The 18,047-nt window shown below is 29.3% G+C and overlaps 1 protein-coding gene across 1 annotated transcript in view; it reads left to right on the top strand.

Annotated features, from left to right (window-relative positions):
- LOC129969520 (zinc finger protein 70-like) overlaps window positions 1–18,047 on the top strand; it is a 104,107-nt gene that overhangs the window by 31,859 nt on the left and 54,201 nt on the right. Inside the window, exons 3-5 of the mRNA XM_056084127.1 lie at window positions 8,887–9,041; window positions 9,704–9,833; window positions 10,586–10,755. Coding sequence (XP_055940102.1) covers window positions 8,887–9,041; window positions 9,704–9,833; window positions 10,586–10,755 — 455 coding nt within the window. The remainder of the gene's footprint in view (window positions 1–8,886; window positions 9,042–9,703; window positions 9,834–10,585; window positions 10,756–18,047) is intronic.

Here is an 18,047-nt window from a genome sequence, read left to right as displayed (position 1 = left end):
CACTTTTTCTTTTTACTTAATAAAAAAAATCTTTTTACTTAATAAAACAATACAGTCGAATGCAGAAAACTTTTTTCAAAACAGAATAATTCTAAAGGCATGAACGTGATGGATAAATAATCAAAATAAAACAATGAGTAAATAAAAGAATCAATTAATTCAGATGTGCTTGTACTTAATAAAACAATAATTTTTCTCTTTATTTAATAAAGCAATTTTTCTTTTTCTTTTTACTTAATAAAATAATTTTTCTCTTTTCTTGAGGAAGTATTTTCAAAAAAATCTTTGACATATCTTGGATTCCATTTAGAACGGCTGATATTACACTATAATTCTCAACTGGCAATGCTGAAGGCCTTAGCTCTATCTTTGACTGCCAGCTGATTTCATGTCTTATGCGCTGGTGGTAGCCCAGACGTCAAGTATCATTTAAAAGAGTTCCTCAAATTGAAGGGGATAACCTGACTCGTCTCAATTTTCATATCAACTTACACGAGAGATGTTATCTCCCTCTATCATTATTTTGACTCTCCAGTTGGCATCGATGCGTCTTTGAAAGGAATATTATATGTGTATGATATCAACAGTAAATATTCAGGAATAAATAAGGAATAATAATAAATAAGGAATGAAGACATTCTTGTCCATGCATCCAGTGTCTTCAGGTCAATCAACTGTAGACCCACCTTACCCCGAAGGGAAGAACATTTCAGAAAATCCATCCTCTCTTATTTATGTTGTTGAAAAAAGCTTTTTTCGTGGAACAGATTGTGCCCTCAATTGAAATATACCATACATATTTCTGAATTTTTTATAGCGAGGTTGCTGGGTTTTAGGCTTGTTAGATAGCCGATTCCGCCAAAAGAAATATCGCCAAACTGCGAACATGCTATATTTAAAAAGAACGTTGGCTCCAAAAATGTATTTCATATATTTTAAAAAATATATGATATGTCAAAGTTTCATAATAGAAAACATAACATTCAAAAGTATTTTTGAAATAAATGAACTATTTTAACTCTTAAACTGTTTGACCTTTAATCATAGCCTTTAATGAGCCTTAACCGCAACCTGTTAGTTTATTTAGCGCATATTTGGTAATCAAAATACAATACTCGAATATTTATTAATTATTTTATTATTATGTCCAATTCTCTTTTTGTGTATTCATTCAAAAACAAACATGATGACAATAGTGACATATGTATCTAAATGTATTTTAAAAAAAGTGAAAAATATATCTGCAAATTAATCAATTTATACCCAAAACAAATTGTTTAAAATATATAATTATCTTTAAATTAGTCAAGACATTATAATTAAGACAAAAATTTGACTTTGCATGGGTAACATTATGTTGCATTAAAATTATGATTTTGAATCTACATCATATAGAAAAAAAATCACATTTAAAGGTGATAAACAAACCAATAAGGTAGTCCTCACAGGTACGATATGTCACTCTTGGCGCCTACAGAGAGATTCACGCCAAACAGCAATTCTAAGTGCTGTCAAAATCGGCGACTTTGGATTTCCGAGTGACGAAGAAAAGCGGTCTTTACCGTTGCAACGAGGAGTCTAATTATGAAATCTTCTTAAAGGATCTCCCAGATTGATCGACAGATTGCTAAAGTGTATGGGAGTGTAGAAGAAATTTTATGTTTTTTTTTTCATTCTTTTTACCTTTACTAGTTGATGTGAAAAATTTCAATTGCACCGCCTTTCAAAGGTATATATTCCAATTTTAGAATTTGTTTATTGTGTTTGATGCATACGAAAAAAAAATTATTTTGAATGTGTTATAGATGGTTTTAGTAAAAATATTTTTTGGAATGTAATAGTTTGTCACGTAAATAGAAAAAAAATGTGATAGAAAAGTCACAGAAAAGGAAGGAGTAATGCGGCTAATAAGAAATTTTTTTGCACATGTTTTAAAGTCTTATGAATATAAAAACATTCACTTCAATTAGTTAAGGAAAGAATGAGTAGATTTCCTCCATAAGCTCGCTCGTAAAAATTATGCTTTATTTTTATTTATTTATTTTTGAAAATAAAAGAAATGTCGAATAGAAATTCTGATTGAAAGAAACTTTATGAATGGAAATAAAATAAATTGATTTAAATAAAAGTTTCACATTTGAATTTCATCGGAGAAGACAAAAAAGGAATTCGTAATAAACTAACCTTATATTATTATGCTCTAAACTAAGCTTATATAGTTAATATTTGCTTAGCTTAGCTATAAAATAAGCTCATTACGCCCATCAACTACTGTTGTCTAAATCATTAAAAGAATGTAAATAATAAATAAAATTTCAAGAAAAGTTGATTTGAAAGGCTTAAATAAATTTAATTAATTGGGGAGTTTTTTTTTATAAAAGTATTCCTACACCAAATAATTTATATTGTTACTAAAATTATAAATGATTCGAAATTAATTTTTAAAAGAAAAAAAAAGCCTCCCGAATATATGTTATTACGGAATAAAAAACTGACAATAAAATAAAATTGCTTAAAATAATGTGATAAGTTCTCAATTTGCTTCGAAAATTAATTCAATATTAAACTTTACATAGCATCAACATTCACGATTTCTAAACATTTTGTACATGAAATTAAGAAAGATGAAAATATTTATACTAGCTTTCAGAAGATTTAAGTATAATGGAATAAGCAAAATTGAATAAATATTTAATTAGTTAGAATTCCCGTGATTATATTATAATTTGAGATTTAAAAAAAAGTCAGAGTTGAAACAGAAATGTGCAGAATACATCACTGTTTATTTTTTCACTTTCAACTCAGTACAATAAAATTTGTCATAAAATAATTAATTGCAAACTTTTTTTTAAAAAAAATCACCATTTAGAAAACTGTTTAAAATTATTCAAATATAATTTAATGCAGTTCTTGAGCAAACGATAACAGCAAACAATTTTATTTTTTTAAATGCAAGATATAAAAATGTAATCATAACCAGTCTTCAAAAATTGCGAAAGGCTTTGTTTGTGATTTTCCAAGAACTAAATTAAAATAAAATTTATGATAGACATTTTTCGGCAGAAACTATTTTAGGTCTTTTTAAAAGAAGTAGATAATCGATCAGATCACAATGCATCTCAAATACTCTGCATGACAAACATTAAAATAACATTAGACATTTTTCTTGATTTTCATAAATAACATTTCATTTCCATAAAGGTTCAAAAAATTTCTTCTGCTATTATATTTCATTTCAGTAAACCTCCACTATTCTATAAAATCACATGCATAAATATTTATTTTGTTTCCAATTCATAAACATGGATATTTTCAATATTAAAGATAAAATAACAAATCGTAACATCCATAAAATAGCACTTATTACCGCTAATGTATACAATTTACTATATTCTGCTTCAGCGTCTAATTATATATTTTGTTTGTTATTCTAAGGAGTAATATTTTTTATAAGACAGCTGAAATCTTTCGGAATTGTAAATATTTATATTTATGCGTTATAAGATCTGAAATTGGCTTCAAAATTGGTTGTTGCCCTTTTTTACGATTTCGAATAAAATCATATTCTTCTAAAAAACAAGAAAACTAAGCGTAAACAAAGGAATAATAAACCAGTTATAGCATTTATTGACAAATATTTTCATGAATATAGGATATTTTTCTGGTTTGGGTAAAATATGTAACGGTATAAATAGTTTCCTTAATTGAGAATTGCGTAAAAATAGGCTATTTTCCTCTGTAAAATTGATATCAATCACAGTATTTGTTGCTAGTCCTAGAAGGCAACATCACATTTCGATAAAATAGAAATAGGAAAGAAAGTAAGAATTGAACGAAAAAAGCGTCCAGACAAAAATTAAACAATAGGAATGTATAATTGAAACAGAAAAATTTCTTTAAAAATATCGCATTTTATACAATTTAAAAACACTAAGAATTCGTTTACATTCCTTTAAAAAAAATACATATTATATTCCTCTTTATATATCAGATGTAAGTGTTTCAATGGATTACTCACGTTTCTTTACCCGATTATTACCGATTACCCGATTATTAAGTGATGGCTTAATGTTAAGATACCTGAAGCAGATGGAGTAGTCTTCCCTAAACTTTCTCGCATACTTTCTAATAAATTTGTCATGCCAAAGAATACATACACTGGTGCACTATAGTTACGAAATACTAACTTTTGACTCGAATTTAGAATTTTTACTGAATCTATCTTGTCATCCTTGGCGAGTTATTTAGAGATTAATCCTTGGCATGCGTTAATAGTATCAAAAAATCGAACTTATGTTTTAAACGCATTTTTCTCAATCAATTGAAACAAAAAATTTGGCACAAAACTACTGTAGTCACAAAATCCCATATCAAATTTGATATATTTAAGTCATTGCGATTTTGAATTATTACGTTTACATGTTTCTGAAAGCACAGACCGGCAGTCAATCAACCCGTGATTGGTTTTGGCTCAGACTTTAACAGATGTCTACACTACTGATGTTAAATATGTGTACCGAATTTTATCTCTCTAACCTTCTTCGTTTTGTAATTCTCATGTTAACGTATATTAAAACAGCCGGACATTCTCCGAACAGATTTTACTCAAAATTTGCTAGAAATTGGCAAGATTAGTGTAAACACCGTATAATAAATTTCAGTTGCTTAGCTCAAAACGTTTTTGAGTCGTAGACGGACAGACGGTTATTTTTTAAATGTTTTTCGAAATAAGGGAGGTCTAAATTTTTTGACGATTACTATACTTTCTCTATACTGCGTGTACAATTAAGTCAAAAACTATAGAAACAATAAAGAAAGCATATTCTGTGATAAATAAACATATATTTATATTTACAGATTCTTTAAAGCTATAAATAATAAATCGAAAGAATATTTTATCTTATTGATTGAGAATAGTTATTTACAATGTATGAATTTTATACAGATATGTGTCGAGTAAATTTTCTAACATAGCTGTTACATGGATTCACAGTTCTGTTTCTTTGGGATTTAGGTCTCTGTTAAATTACATAACTTACTTCTTGTCGTCTGCATACAAAAGAGTTTTGTCACATGAATATGACCTGCATGTCATCCACATGGGTGCGAACATAACAAGCAAAATCAGGCTAATTAGTAGGCAGAGTGAAAATATTTCAATTATGGGGGAAAAAATGTACTGTCTTCCATTGTTTCGAACAGCTGTAACGAAACAAAACTTCTTGAGGCAATCGTTAAGCAAAATCATGGAACATATTCTAAATCTCTTTTGATACACCCTGAAGAACCTCAGAACGATTAAGTCTTCCAACCGAATATCGACAAAAGCTGTCTGTCTGTCTTCAGGAGGAACCTCCCCTGAACCTAGACAAAAAGCTGTTGTCTAGACAAACATTGTAGTAGAATAAGATACTACAATCGGCCTATTTCTTTTCTTCAGCGATGACATTTCTTGGAAAATAGAATATCAATACCGAGAAGGCGAACCATTTCATCTAAATTACATTGCTCTGCCATCTGCGCTGATATAATTGGAGTAAGCACAGTAGTTGTTTATGCATTAAAAAAGAAAGGCAGATGCTCAACACCCACAAAGCCACGCGGCTTTGTTAAATAATAAGAGTTCGCTAAATGTCGATGATTTGCATAAATGAATACGTAATTGGGCGTGTATATCTTTCTAAAAGAACTAAGAGAGATTTATTCGAGAACTACGCATCAGTTTTAAATACAGCCCTTTCTATGTCAAAATTGCAAGAAGATGAAAAATGCATAGGAATTGTTGCTAATAGCTTTGCACTCAAAACTCTCATCATTATGTTCATCACATAATAGGAACTATATCTTATTGCACATTACTTATCATTTATGTTATGTTAGATTAATCTTAACTAATTTTATATAAAAAGCTCATGTTTTTTTATAAAATAAAAATTGAATTTTAAATTCCGATGACTCTTTTAAAACGGCGGGAATCTTACAAAGAAAAAAGACCACAGATTGAAGAACTGATTTATTATTATTTTTAAATGATATAAAATTATATAAAGTTACAGATAAAATTTTCAATGAAATGGTGATTATTTAATAATTGGTTTGGAAAATTTTCCACCATATACATAAATGTAACAGCAAACCTATAATAATAGGCTTTATCAGCATAAAGGTTCCACGTCAAAGAAAAGTACTTCTTCACTTTTATATACTCTAGACGAAGTTTGAATTCATTCTTCAAGATAAGTCACTGTTATTTAAATTTATAAAAGGTTAGCACCTTTTTAAGAGAGAAAATTATGATGGATTCACTCTATACTTAAAAGAATATATTGAATGAATTATACTACCATAAGGTGCTAAAAGTTTGAATAAATTATATCATATAGAAAAGTAGATGAACTTTATTTAATTTTTGCCAAAATTTTGAATCCAACCGAACTAGTAAAATGAGGTTTTAGCTTCATAATGTATTTATAATTTTTGAAAGTCGCTTCTTTTCCTTTAAACGGACAATATATTGTGGATTCTTTTCAAAAATGCCTATCGACAATTATTTTACATAAATTGTGGATTCTATTTGAGGAATAATATGTGAAATATCAAATATTTACTTCATCTTACATATAAAAGAATAAATAATATAAAATTATTAACTTACCTTTCACTCAGAAATAAGTACTTCACTATCCGTAATTTAATGTCTACAAAAAATTAATTGTAAATGATTTATTTCAATAATCCCCTATATGTTATTGACATAAATCTAGAGGAAGTTTAATTATTTACCTCATAAAATTAATTGGAAGAGAAATAAATTCTGAAAATATCATTAAAAAAATGCCCATAAATTACAACGAATAGAAAGTAATGAAACTACATAAAAAAAGATTTACAATAACTATCTCTTTCATTAATCCAAGCCTACACTTTTGCTGAATATCATCAAATAGGTATATTAGCTTTTTTTTTATCCCAAAGAGATATAGTTATACCAAGCTACAGTCGCATCCGCAGTAATTGATAATAAATATTGATTTAGCTTTAAGCGAAGAATCTTTCGATAACACCAGATACGTGTGACATGAATACTGCTCTCACCAGTGGAACCTTCACAACGACACCTTAACCGGCTATTTGCATGAGCAAATAGACCCTCTGGCATTTCCAATATCAAAGACGAAGGAAGAATCGAACGGCCTTGTTTTCTTTCTTGTTGCTTTTGGTTTTTATCATTCTTAGATCGTCCATTTGAATGAAAGAAAAAAAAATGATATGATCACATTGACACTGTCAGACCAGAGAGACTTGTTGACTATTTGGCTTAAAGTTCCAGTCCCCGTCTCTGAAGGGAGTTTCTGTGGAAAAATTTAGATGCTGATGCTGAAATATAAATAAAGATGGTTGGTGCTTCACTGCATGCAAAATAGAATCGTAGAATTGGTTTCTATTGAGAGTTTGAATAATTCAGTAGTAGTTTTTTGCATAGTAGTGTGCTGTTATGAGGATGAATGAAAATATCGTTTAGGGTTGAAATGAAAATGATAAAAAGGGACAACTTGGTTATCTATGAATGCAAAAAAAATGAAAACTCTTATTTGGATTATTTGAAAAATCACGGATAGATTTTTACGATATATTTTCGAAAGGTATTAATCATTCTGGAAGATCTTATTAATATTCTAACATTAAGATCTTCCAGAACGTCCATTTGAATGAAAGAAAAAAAAACTGATGTGATCGCATTTACACTGTCAGACCAAAAAGACTTGTTGACGATTTGGTTTAAAGTTCCCGTCCCAGTCACTGTGGGGAGTTTCTGTGGTGAAATTTAGATGCTGAAGGTGAAATATCAATAAAGATGGTTGGTGCTTCAGTGCATGCAAAATGGAATCGTAAAAATGGTTTCTGTTGAGTTTGAATAATTCAGTAGTTTTTTTTTTTAACTTTATTTAGTGGTGTGCTATTATGAGGCTTAAAGAAAATATGTTGTTAATGTTTGAAATGATAAAAAGAGATAACTTGGCCATCTCTTAGTTGGATACATTTGAAAAATCACGGAAAGATTTTCGTTATCTATTATCGAAAGTTATTAAATATTTTGAGAGATCTAATTGATATTTCAACATTTGAATTTATATTAATTTCTTGGTTTTTAGATTATATATTTCCATCAAAAGTTTGAAACCCCGCGTTTATATTTTAGAAAACACCAAATTTAATAGATGCTTTCAGATTTAGCTCTATATTGCCATAAACCAAAAAATATGATCAAGAAATCCATATTCTTACAATATAAAAATGAAACTTAAATAAATATGAATATCGTGGTTAATAATAATTATTAATATGCAACTGGAAGGTTTTAAGCGTTCAATACTATTAACAGATATATATAAAATAATATGCTAATGCGTCACAGAATAGCACTCGGAATTTTATTAAAAAGGAAATTCATAAAGCCCAGCAAGGCTTTAATTTAACAAACCATACGGTACAAATCTATACTACTTATAATGGCATGGTGTCAACTTTTTCTATTTTGAATTATTTTCAGACAGAAACCGTCATGCTAATAACTATGCACATATATTTCAATTTTCATTTAAACTGATTATTGCAATCACCAATCAATAAATGATAGTCCTCAACTAATCATTGATATGATGCCATTGATTTATTAAATTGTTATTTAATTTATTTATTTTTTTGTCATTGAAATTTTTATTAGCATTTAAAAGTCATTTCTTAACAGAAATAAGGTTAATAAAATTATAATCAACTATCACTTGATTATAACATCAGGATTGCTTTGTCTATAAAGGTAATGATTTGTCGACACCTTATTGTAAAGGATATCTTTTATTAAATATTAAAATTATAATTTTTCAGATACGCCACTTGACTTATCGCGGTCCTTGCTATCTTCCCGTGTTCCCGTTATGACCTTGGATGTTTCTCCACCCACCAGAACGCTGATGACACCACCTTCAGAACCAGAAGAAAGGAGATCAGTGTCCAGTGATGGCCTTTCGCCTAGTGACGAGGTGAGAAAGATATTATTAGTAACAAGAAATATGCATATCGGACGAGACATGTGCATTCAAAAGTATTACAGCTTTAAGTGAGAAAAATTGTATGAAAACTGAAAAATCTATCTTTTCGAAAAGGATAAGGCATTTTACAATATACCAGGTTCCAGTTAAACAGGAATGTTTTAAGACTATAGATTTCATTGCAATAAATCACGTTTTTTGTTTTGCCGATATTACGATATCCAATTGCTCTTATAGAAATTTGTGAAATAGATTTATTTTTAAGAACAACAGAACAACCAAACATTGAAAAAAATTCTATCCTAGAAAATTATAGTTTTCATACAGTGATAGTGTAAAATAGTATCTGAGGCATGGTACAACTTTATTGACCTCGCATCATTCTAATGTTAAAAACTAAAATAAATGTACGAAGACTGATAAGTAAGGCATCTATAATTCATTCCTTTTTCTGCGCCATTACTTCAATTTAGATCACCCACAGTTCTTTTAAGTAAATAAAGAAATTCAGATCTTTATCAAAAAATTGCACAATCTCTTGTCCAATACTTCAAAATATCTAATAAAAAAAGCAGACCAAATTTTCATAATCACTTATTAAAATATGTGCACAAATACATTTTTGTATAATACGACGGCATTTTTATTTTTAGTCATTAAATTGTGAAATCCGACCAACAGTGGTGAAAAAGGGAAGAGAGAGGACACTGCTGCCTTGTGAAGTATGTGGAAAAGCTTTCGATCGACCCTCTCTCCTAAGAAGACACATGCGAACTCACACAGGTATGTATCTCACATTGCTTCATTTTTTTTTCAAAGCACTATGAAAAATAGAATTTGTAACTGTTAAACAACGAAGACTCGTTTAGAGCACATTCAAATACTACTCAGCTTTATTGGAATAGTAAGATTGTTTACATGATAAATCGATCCTATGATATATAGAAATAATTAATTAGATCCGTTCATCTGAACATATTACTCACCAAATGCATTATGGTTACTTTAATTTTGAAATTCATTTCCCATTTTTCATGCCGATCACATATAAACAAAAATTACATTTGAATTTTTGAAATTTTGAATTTGATTTTTGCTTTAAAGCCACATCTTGTACATCACATTGCAACATAAGACATCTTGCAGCAACAATGTTAAATGAATAATTTGACGAATTATATGTATTAGAATAAAGTACCAATTTCCTTTTTAATTAAAAATTCAAAAAAAAAATATGGAGCAATTCAGTCAGTTTAAACATTTATTTCCAATTCAGAGATAATTTTTAAATAAAAAAAGAAAGAACAGTGGAAAATCACGAATTTTTGGATGAAATTATCATTAGATTCAAGTTTCTTGAATATACATTATCACTGAATATTCATTGGAATTGAATATTAGAACTTCTTTAGCTTAAAATTCCTACTTTATGTAATATAATAATATAAGCTACGTAAGAATAAAATTTTATCAATATCTTTTACCATTATATTTGCATTAATTAAAGCTTCCTTTTCTTTTTTCTCTCATTACAGGAGAGAAGCCACACGTATGTGATGTGTGTGGTAAAGGGTTCAGCACTTCCAGTTCCCTCAATACCCACAGACGGATACATTCAGGAGAAAAGCCACATCAATGCCATGTATGTGGTAAACGCTTCACTGCAAGCTCGAACCTCTATTACCACAGAATGACGCACAGCAAAGTAAGTTTGAATTTTATAGATTTCAATAACGTTGCATAATCAGCATAAGTTTATTTTTACTAGAATTAAATTACAAGTTTATTTAATTGAAATGAATTGATTATTAAAAACTAAGGCCAGGGGGAAAAAAAGGAAATTTTTGAAGCTCTGCAAGATTTTATCCTTACAGGCTATGCAACGGACAGTGGTGGACTCATATAACGATTTCTGTTTCACATTAGGAAGGTCGAAGATTCAATACCCGGTTCCACGCTATATTTAAGATGATTCTCGATTAATACTAACTTCACGAACGATCGATTTTCTTTAGTGAGATATATACAAATTCAAATATAATCTTTTTCTTCTGATCATAATTCAAAATTATGAAGTCTACATTAAAATAGTCACAATGTGTCTTCGGTTAAAAATATTGATATAACTAAAACTAAACTCAACTACGATAGCGAAAATCAGTCGCTCAAAACCAGCTATGATGTGTTTCAGCAGAAATTCTGATCCCTCTTCTTAATAAATAAGTTCTCCTGACGAATAAATTCTGTACCATGAAAGTACTTTCATTGTGACCAAATTAGAACACGCAAAATAAATGAACAGCTCAACTTATCGTATATTATAGGATGCCACGCTATCGGGGCAGTTAACATTGGATTGATAAAATCAAAGGATTGTAAATAGACATCAAAAGGAAGAAGAAAAATGGTGTTGTAAGCTACGTTAAGATGATGAAAATGGCGAAAACGAGTGCATTTTCTGTAACCAGAAGTAATGACAACGCACATACATGTGATGGGGGATTCTCATATCAATGCACCGTGATAATCTCAACAAAGTTTTGGTATGAATGAATGGTTAGAAATTCTTGTTGATTATCTTTTGGCAGTTTACTTGCTGCCCAAATGCCTGAATGGAGCAACGTATTTTGTTTTCCTGCAACATGTCCTCCCGGAAATGTTGCAACGCTGGCTACAGTTCAACGAAGTATGTGGTTTACGCATATTTTTCCCGCGACTTGCGCAATAATCTCTTTGGTACATATCCAAGGATGTGTATTGCAGGGGCCAAATGCTTGACCTCCACGTTAACCTATCTCAATTCGTATGGCTTATTCCCATGGGGTCATTTTAGATCTTTTGTTGATGCAACGCTTATAGACATAATGGAAGATCTCATAGAGCGTACTGTCGTTGCTGCTTCAGACATCACAAGCATATCTGGCATCCTCGAGATCACCCGGCAATCGTTTTTACATCATCATAGACTGTGCAAAGGCATCAGCCACCGAAACTTCCAACAAGTTTTGTAATAATTAGTGAAATATTCTTTGTACCTATTATTGTACTTCTTTTCGCGCCAGCGTGACGTCAGCACTTTCGTGATTTTCACCTTCTTAACATGGTAGAAATTTTTGTTCCTCTTAATATCTACTAACACTTTTCCGAGTCTGTCGATTCCAGTATTAGAACACTGACTCTTAGGAATATAAAAATAAAATATTCCAAACGCAGGTTATAGCTGTTTTTTCATTCCAATTCAAAATATGAGTAAATTCGAACTACCAGAATTTTATGTTACTTAAAACGCACTTTCTTTATGAAATTCTATTTGCTCCTTTACCTTCTTGTTAATATATAGAAACTATAATCTTGTAAGTGTCAAGTTCTTTTCAGTTATTCCCTTCTAAAACCTATTTGAAATTGAAATTCAGTTTACAGCTGCAAAGAACAAAGAACATGGACATACGCATAGTTAAAAACAAATTCCACGATCTTTCTGAATAAGATGTGACGAATTCGAAATGATTATGTAACGATACCATCTTAATTATAATGTACATTTGTACAACTACTTATAATTTACACAGAAGAAATATTGTAATAAAAAGCAAAGAACTAAAATTAAACGATAAGCAAAAAAAACGGACTGAAGATTTTAAAATTATAATTAAAATCATTTTATGATCCACATAAAAAATTCGTATTGGAAAACCATTTTTAAATCCATCAAGTACTATCATTACCTGATGTGTTATACTTCCAGCTATCAATTATACCTTTCGCAAAAATAAGTCGATGACAGAAAATGTGCATGATTAACTTTAATCACATTTGAAAATACAGAGAAAAAATATTTTTTATTCTTGTTATAATAATCCTGATTTTCATCTTAGAACGCATCAAAATATGAATGTGATGGATTTGTCTAATCAAGATATAGCTGAAAATGATGTGTGAGCAAAATTTTCATCGTTTCGTAAATTACAGATTACTTGAAAAGAAAATATTCAGAATGATCGCCTGCTAAAAAACTTTTGTCAGCGGTAATATATTAAAAATGAGAATGCCCTCAGATTGAATGATGAGAACGATTAAAAAAACTCAGGCGGAAATTATTTTAAAATTATGAAGTAAGTTATTTTAAACAGAATAGATCATCAAGACGAGAAGATGTATGAGGCATAAATGACATTATTGATCGATTAAAGTAGTTAATGAGGTAGATAGACGTTGTCTTTAAAAAAATTGCTTTTATTTTCTCTAATATACTAAAGCTGCTTGTACACTTTTTAAAACATAATTTGCTCTATACACGTTTTTTTTTGGAAAGAATATTGTTAACTTTCCTTTCTGACAAAAGTTTTAAAATGTTGAAGAAATGGAAGTTATTAAAAAAACTGTCATTTCATTAATTTTACTTTCATAAAATTAATCTTTAATTGGACCAGAAATGATTTTGTGCTGTCTTACACTTATTAATCAGTAATTGGTTATAAATTTTATCAGGCACTTACTGGGCTAATAAAATTTATAATAACTCTTAGGCCTCTACTGCCATTAACTGACATCTAATCTTTGTTTTAAATATATCATAAAAATGTCTTTATAATTTTAATTATTTTATTTAGAATTAAAAAGCGGCATCTAGTATGAATTCCAAGTGAAAGAATATTCTTTTTAATTTGTTTAAGCATGATTTCATTTATAAATATTTAATGTAAATCACATAAAATATTTCTATCTAAAAGACAGACTGTTTTCATATTTCATTGTATTCAGGTTTAGCAATTGAAGATCTTTTCCCTTTCGAATTGAAAATCAGGATTTTTTTATATAATCTAATTTTCAGATCTTCAAGTTGTGATTTTCGAATCATTATTGTTCTATTGTTATTCCAATCAATCAATCTTTTACATCAAAATATGGAAAAAAAAATGATTCGCATAATGTAATTTCTTTTTATTTTCGCATTAAAAAAATTCTAACTATTAATTATTAGGGCGTTTTAATGCGTTTCTCATTAATCAGTTTTCTGTGTTTGGAATGAAATCTTTTTATCAAGCATTCGAATCCGTTTATTTTATTTAACCAAAACATTTATTATCAACTGCAAGTTAATTACCATTATATCTTATTGTTTGTACCATTTAATTAGTCTTTCAAATCATTCTTGGAAGTAATTTATTCTGTTTTTGGAATTTAAAAACTTTTGATTTTGATAGACTTTTAGTTAATTGTTTGTTTTACATCTCGTAAAAAAAAACAGACTACTGACTAGTAGTTAATTATTAGTCAGGTTTTTTTATTATTCTGCAATCTTTCCTGGTCTACTTGAATTACTTTTGTGAATTTTTCTAATTTGCTTTTGAACTTGAAGCTATTTGTTTCTGATCTTTAGTAAAGGCTGGCTGCTAACTATTAGCTTACTACTGGCATCGACCTTCCAATTACCAAAGATTATTGTACTTTTCAGGATCTATTAAATCTAATTGAAAAAACAAAGCTATAAGAAACAATTGCTGGTAGTCCAATAAAGAATTCCAAGTATACACCCTCTTTTCAACCAACAATCTACGAGTGAACATACAATGTCAACTACATAAACCCTGTTTGGGAAACAAGAAAAATTAAAAGTGAACTATTGATAAATGTTTTCACAGCAATGTTAATCAAGCTGCCCGAGGCTTTGCACTGACCTGGCCATTTGGTAGGCTCGTATGCTAATGCAGAAAGTTGCTACACTGTTGATATCAACGTGAGCATAAGTCACTTTTGACTGTTATCCTACAGGGTTATCAATCAGAACAGCTTTTTATAAAAGATATGTTAGAAATGATTTGTTTAGTTATTATCGATGTGTTATTTTTCCTTCCTTGTTTGACTCCCTGCAACGAGGATTAAATATATCGATGTCAGACCCTGAATGGACAATGGAGGGTTCCATTTCGATTTTCTTTCGCGGATGGTGTAGTGATAAATAGATTCCAATGAATTATACGACGGGACGATTTAGTAGAGTATTGAAATACTGTTTGATGGAGCTTTTATAAACTTCCCGGGCTGCTTCTTTATTCCCTATGATTTAAAGATCTTCAGTGGAACACCTGAAGCTTAATGGAATTGAATTAGCATAGAGTAAGCAATCACACAATCGTATAAATAATAATATAACCCCCATTTTTTAAATAATTTTTTTCAGTTCAAAATATAAGGTAATGATGGTTTTGTACGGTTAAACATCCGGTCTCCAGAGATTACTTTTATATGTGAATACTTTTTTCGATGCAAATTTCTTCCAACTGTTGTTAAGCGTTTCTTTGGTGTGCAGTTTTCTCCGTTACTGTAAAAATTTTCGAAATGCTTGCATGATTTTTTTCCCTTGGCGTTTTTCAACTTGCGTTCGATACAATTGATATAAGCCCGCGTCCCGTATTCTGGCATGGTTGTTCTCTAGACTGTATTTTATCTGTGAGATGTGTGAAAGAGACCCCGTGTAAAAGGTGTTCTGCATGCGGATGTGTGAGTGTCATCTTCATATGAGCTAGAAGTCAGACTTCTGCCTCGTGTGCTGAGGGGCCTTTTTACTTATTGCACAAACTCAGCTTAAAGTGGCTGACTTTATCAGTGGACTTGTCAAGGGCAAATACCATTAGTAACAACAATTGCTATAATAAGCTCTATGATTTTTATAACGATATTTATAGCATTGCTTTGCAATAAAAATGAAACGAAAAAAAATTCAAAAGACTTCAGTCTTTCAATACAATTCTATAATCATAATTATTAAATACCTGATCTGTTTCAATTTCTTATATGAAACATATCGATAAAAGAAAATAGTGGATGATTGTTTCCTATTCTTTATTTCCTTATTATTGTATTATAAATAGTCAAAAGATGAATGATTAACATTAAGTCTACGCCGATAGAGAACTCTTTGTCAAAATCACTTTAATGGAATTGCCGATATTGAAACGAGCGTGATTCTACTAAAATCTTAACTAAAATTTGGCTCCATAAAAAAGGGAAATCTTTGAAAACCCTAAAAAACAAAATAAATACCATAATATGTTTAAATAAATATTTTTAATAACTACTTTTTACATATTAAATAGTAATAGCCGATAAACAATTGTAAATATGAATTTTACGTTTTAAGAATAATCCTGAGTTTTGAAATAAAAGTTACAACTTTCAGATAAGTGATTCAATTTTTAATCGGTCCAATCGCTTCAAAATGCTACTTGATTAACTTTGACCTAATTTAGAACTGGATGTAAACCTGACTGACTTGAAATATTATCTCCAAGTAATTAATAAAGATTATCACTCATTAATAACTCGAAGATGCCTGATTATTAAGATGTTCGATAACCATAAATAATAAATCCGATATTAAGTCGTTATTATTTATTGATGATGATCATGATAATTATTTGTGATAATGATATACATTAATAGAAAGTTCTGATTAAATCTAATCAATAATATAAATTTCATATCTTTCAAATATTCAGTATTCGTTAATAGAAAACTTTTTTCACGGAAGTGAAGAAAGTATTTCTTTTTTTATTCAGAATTTTCCTGCACTTGAAGCAAAGCAAAATTAATTAATTCTAAGAATTACGGATTACTGAAAATGTTTCTGTTCTTGATTGTTGAGGTAGAAAAATATTCCATTCGCTTCTACAATGAAAGGATATGTGATAAAAAGAAATCTTTACGAATTACAAGTAAAGTACTGAAATTTACATTACATGAAATTTACTATACTGAAATTTACATTCATTATTTAACAAACATTCATTAACTGCTGGCGTTTATGATGTTATCATTGTTTAATTATGATGTTGTTATAAAGCGTATGAGCGGCATACTCTTCAAACATAAAATATGTGCTCCAAATTAAGTTTCTATTGAAATCGGAGAACCACTTTTACAATAAATGTTGTTTTATATATCACTTTCTCATATTTATGCAAATTATGCAACGTAACATTATTTAAAGTATAATTTAAACTTATCCAACAAAAGTCAAATTCTGACATAGACTAAGAAGCTATTTACTCAACTGCAGATTTTTTATTTAATTATTTTTTTCGGGATCCCGAATATTATATAGATTATTTATTTCATTCTCTCAAATAATTATTAGATTAATTTTAGCTTTTATTCCGTTCTTTATGTTGTGCTTAATATAATGTTAATTATTTTCTTTTATAAAATTTTTAAAAAATCAAAAAGTGCCAAATGGCTACTTAATGAATTAAACAATATTCTACTGACAGAAATCACTCTGTAGCAGTTTTGCAATAAAAATAAAAGTCCATTTTTGCTAATTTATCTTTTATAGTGCAAAAAACATATTTCAAAGTATCTTTAATGGTAGAATTATTCATACATTTTGATATTTTTCCAAGTCACCTGTTTAAATCTAATCCTAATATTCCTACTGTCATATTTTAATCTTTCCTACAAATGTTTATCAAAAAGCATATAAAAAAAAGATTTGTTATACTCATTGTTGCTTTTTGGAACAGACTTATAAATCGAAATAAAAACGTGCACCCAAATTGCTACACGTTACACTGAAGGTTTAGTTTTAAGCGTAATGTAATGTTAATATTGCACAAAATTCGATAGAAAGATATGTAACATATGCTGAGTTATTATAGAACCGAAGAGCTATTTATGCTACGACAGATACTTTATGTTTTTATTTTCACAACAGCTTCTTATTTTCCATCCCACTTTAATCTTTACAAATGAGAAAAATCACTGCACTCGGCATGATATAATACACCATTGAAAAGTTACAAGTCGTTTCGCCGCTTTCCTTTTGTGCAAGTTAAGTACGAAAGAATTAAAGAGGTTGAATTTATAGGTCATTCACAGATCATCTGCTCAACATTGTTATCTTCTCTCTTACATAGCGTAGATCAACCTGTCAACCGAGTAATTAATATTCAGCTACAGTCAATGCTTTTTCTTTGAACTTAAAGATACAAAAGAAGG

Source organism: Argiope bruennichi, chromosome 5 (assembly GCF_947563725.1).
Source record: "Argiope bruennichi chromosome 5, qqArgBrue1.1, whole genome shotgun sequence".
NCBI lineage: Eukaryota > Metazoa > Arthropoda > Arachnida > Araneae > Araneidae > Argiope > Argiope bruennichi.
This window is presented reverse-complemented; position numbering and strand designations above follow the sequence as displayed.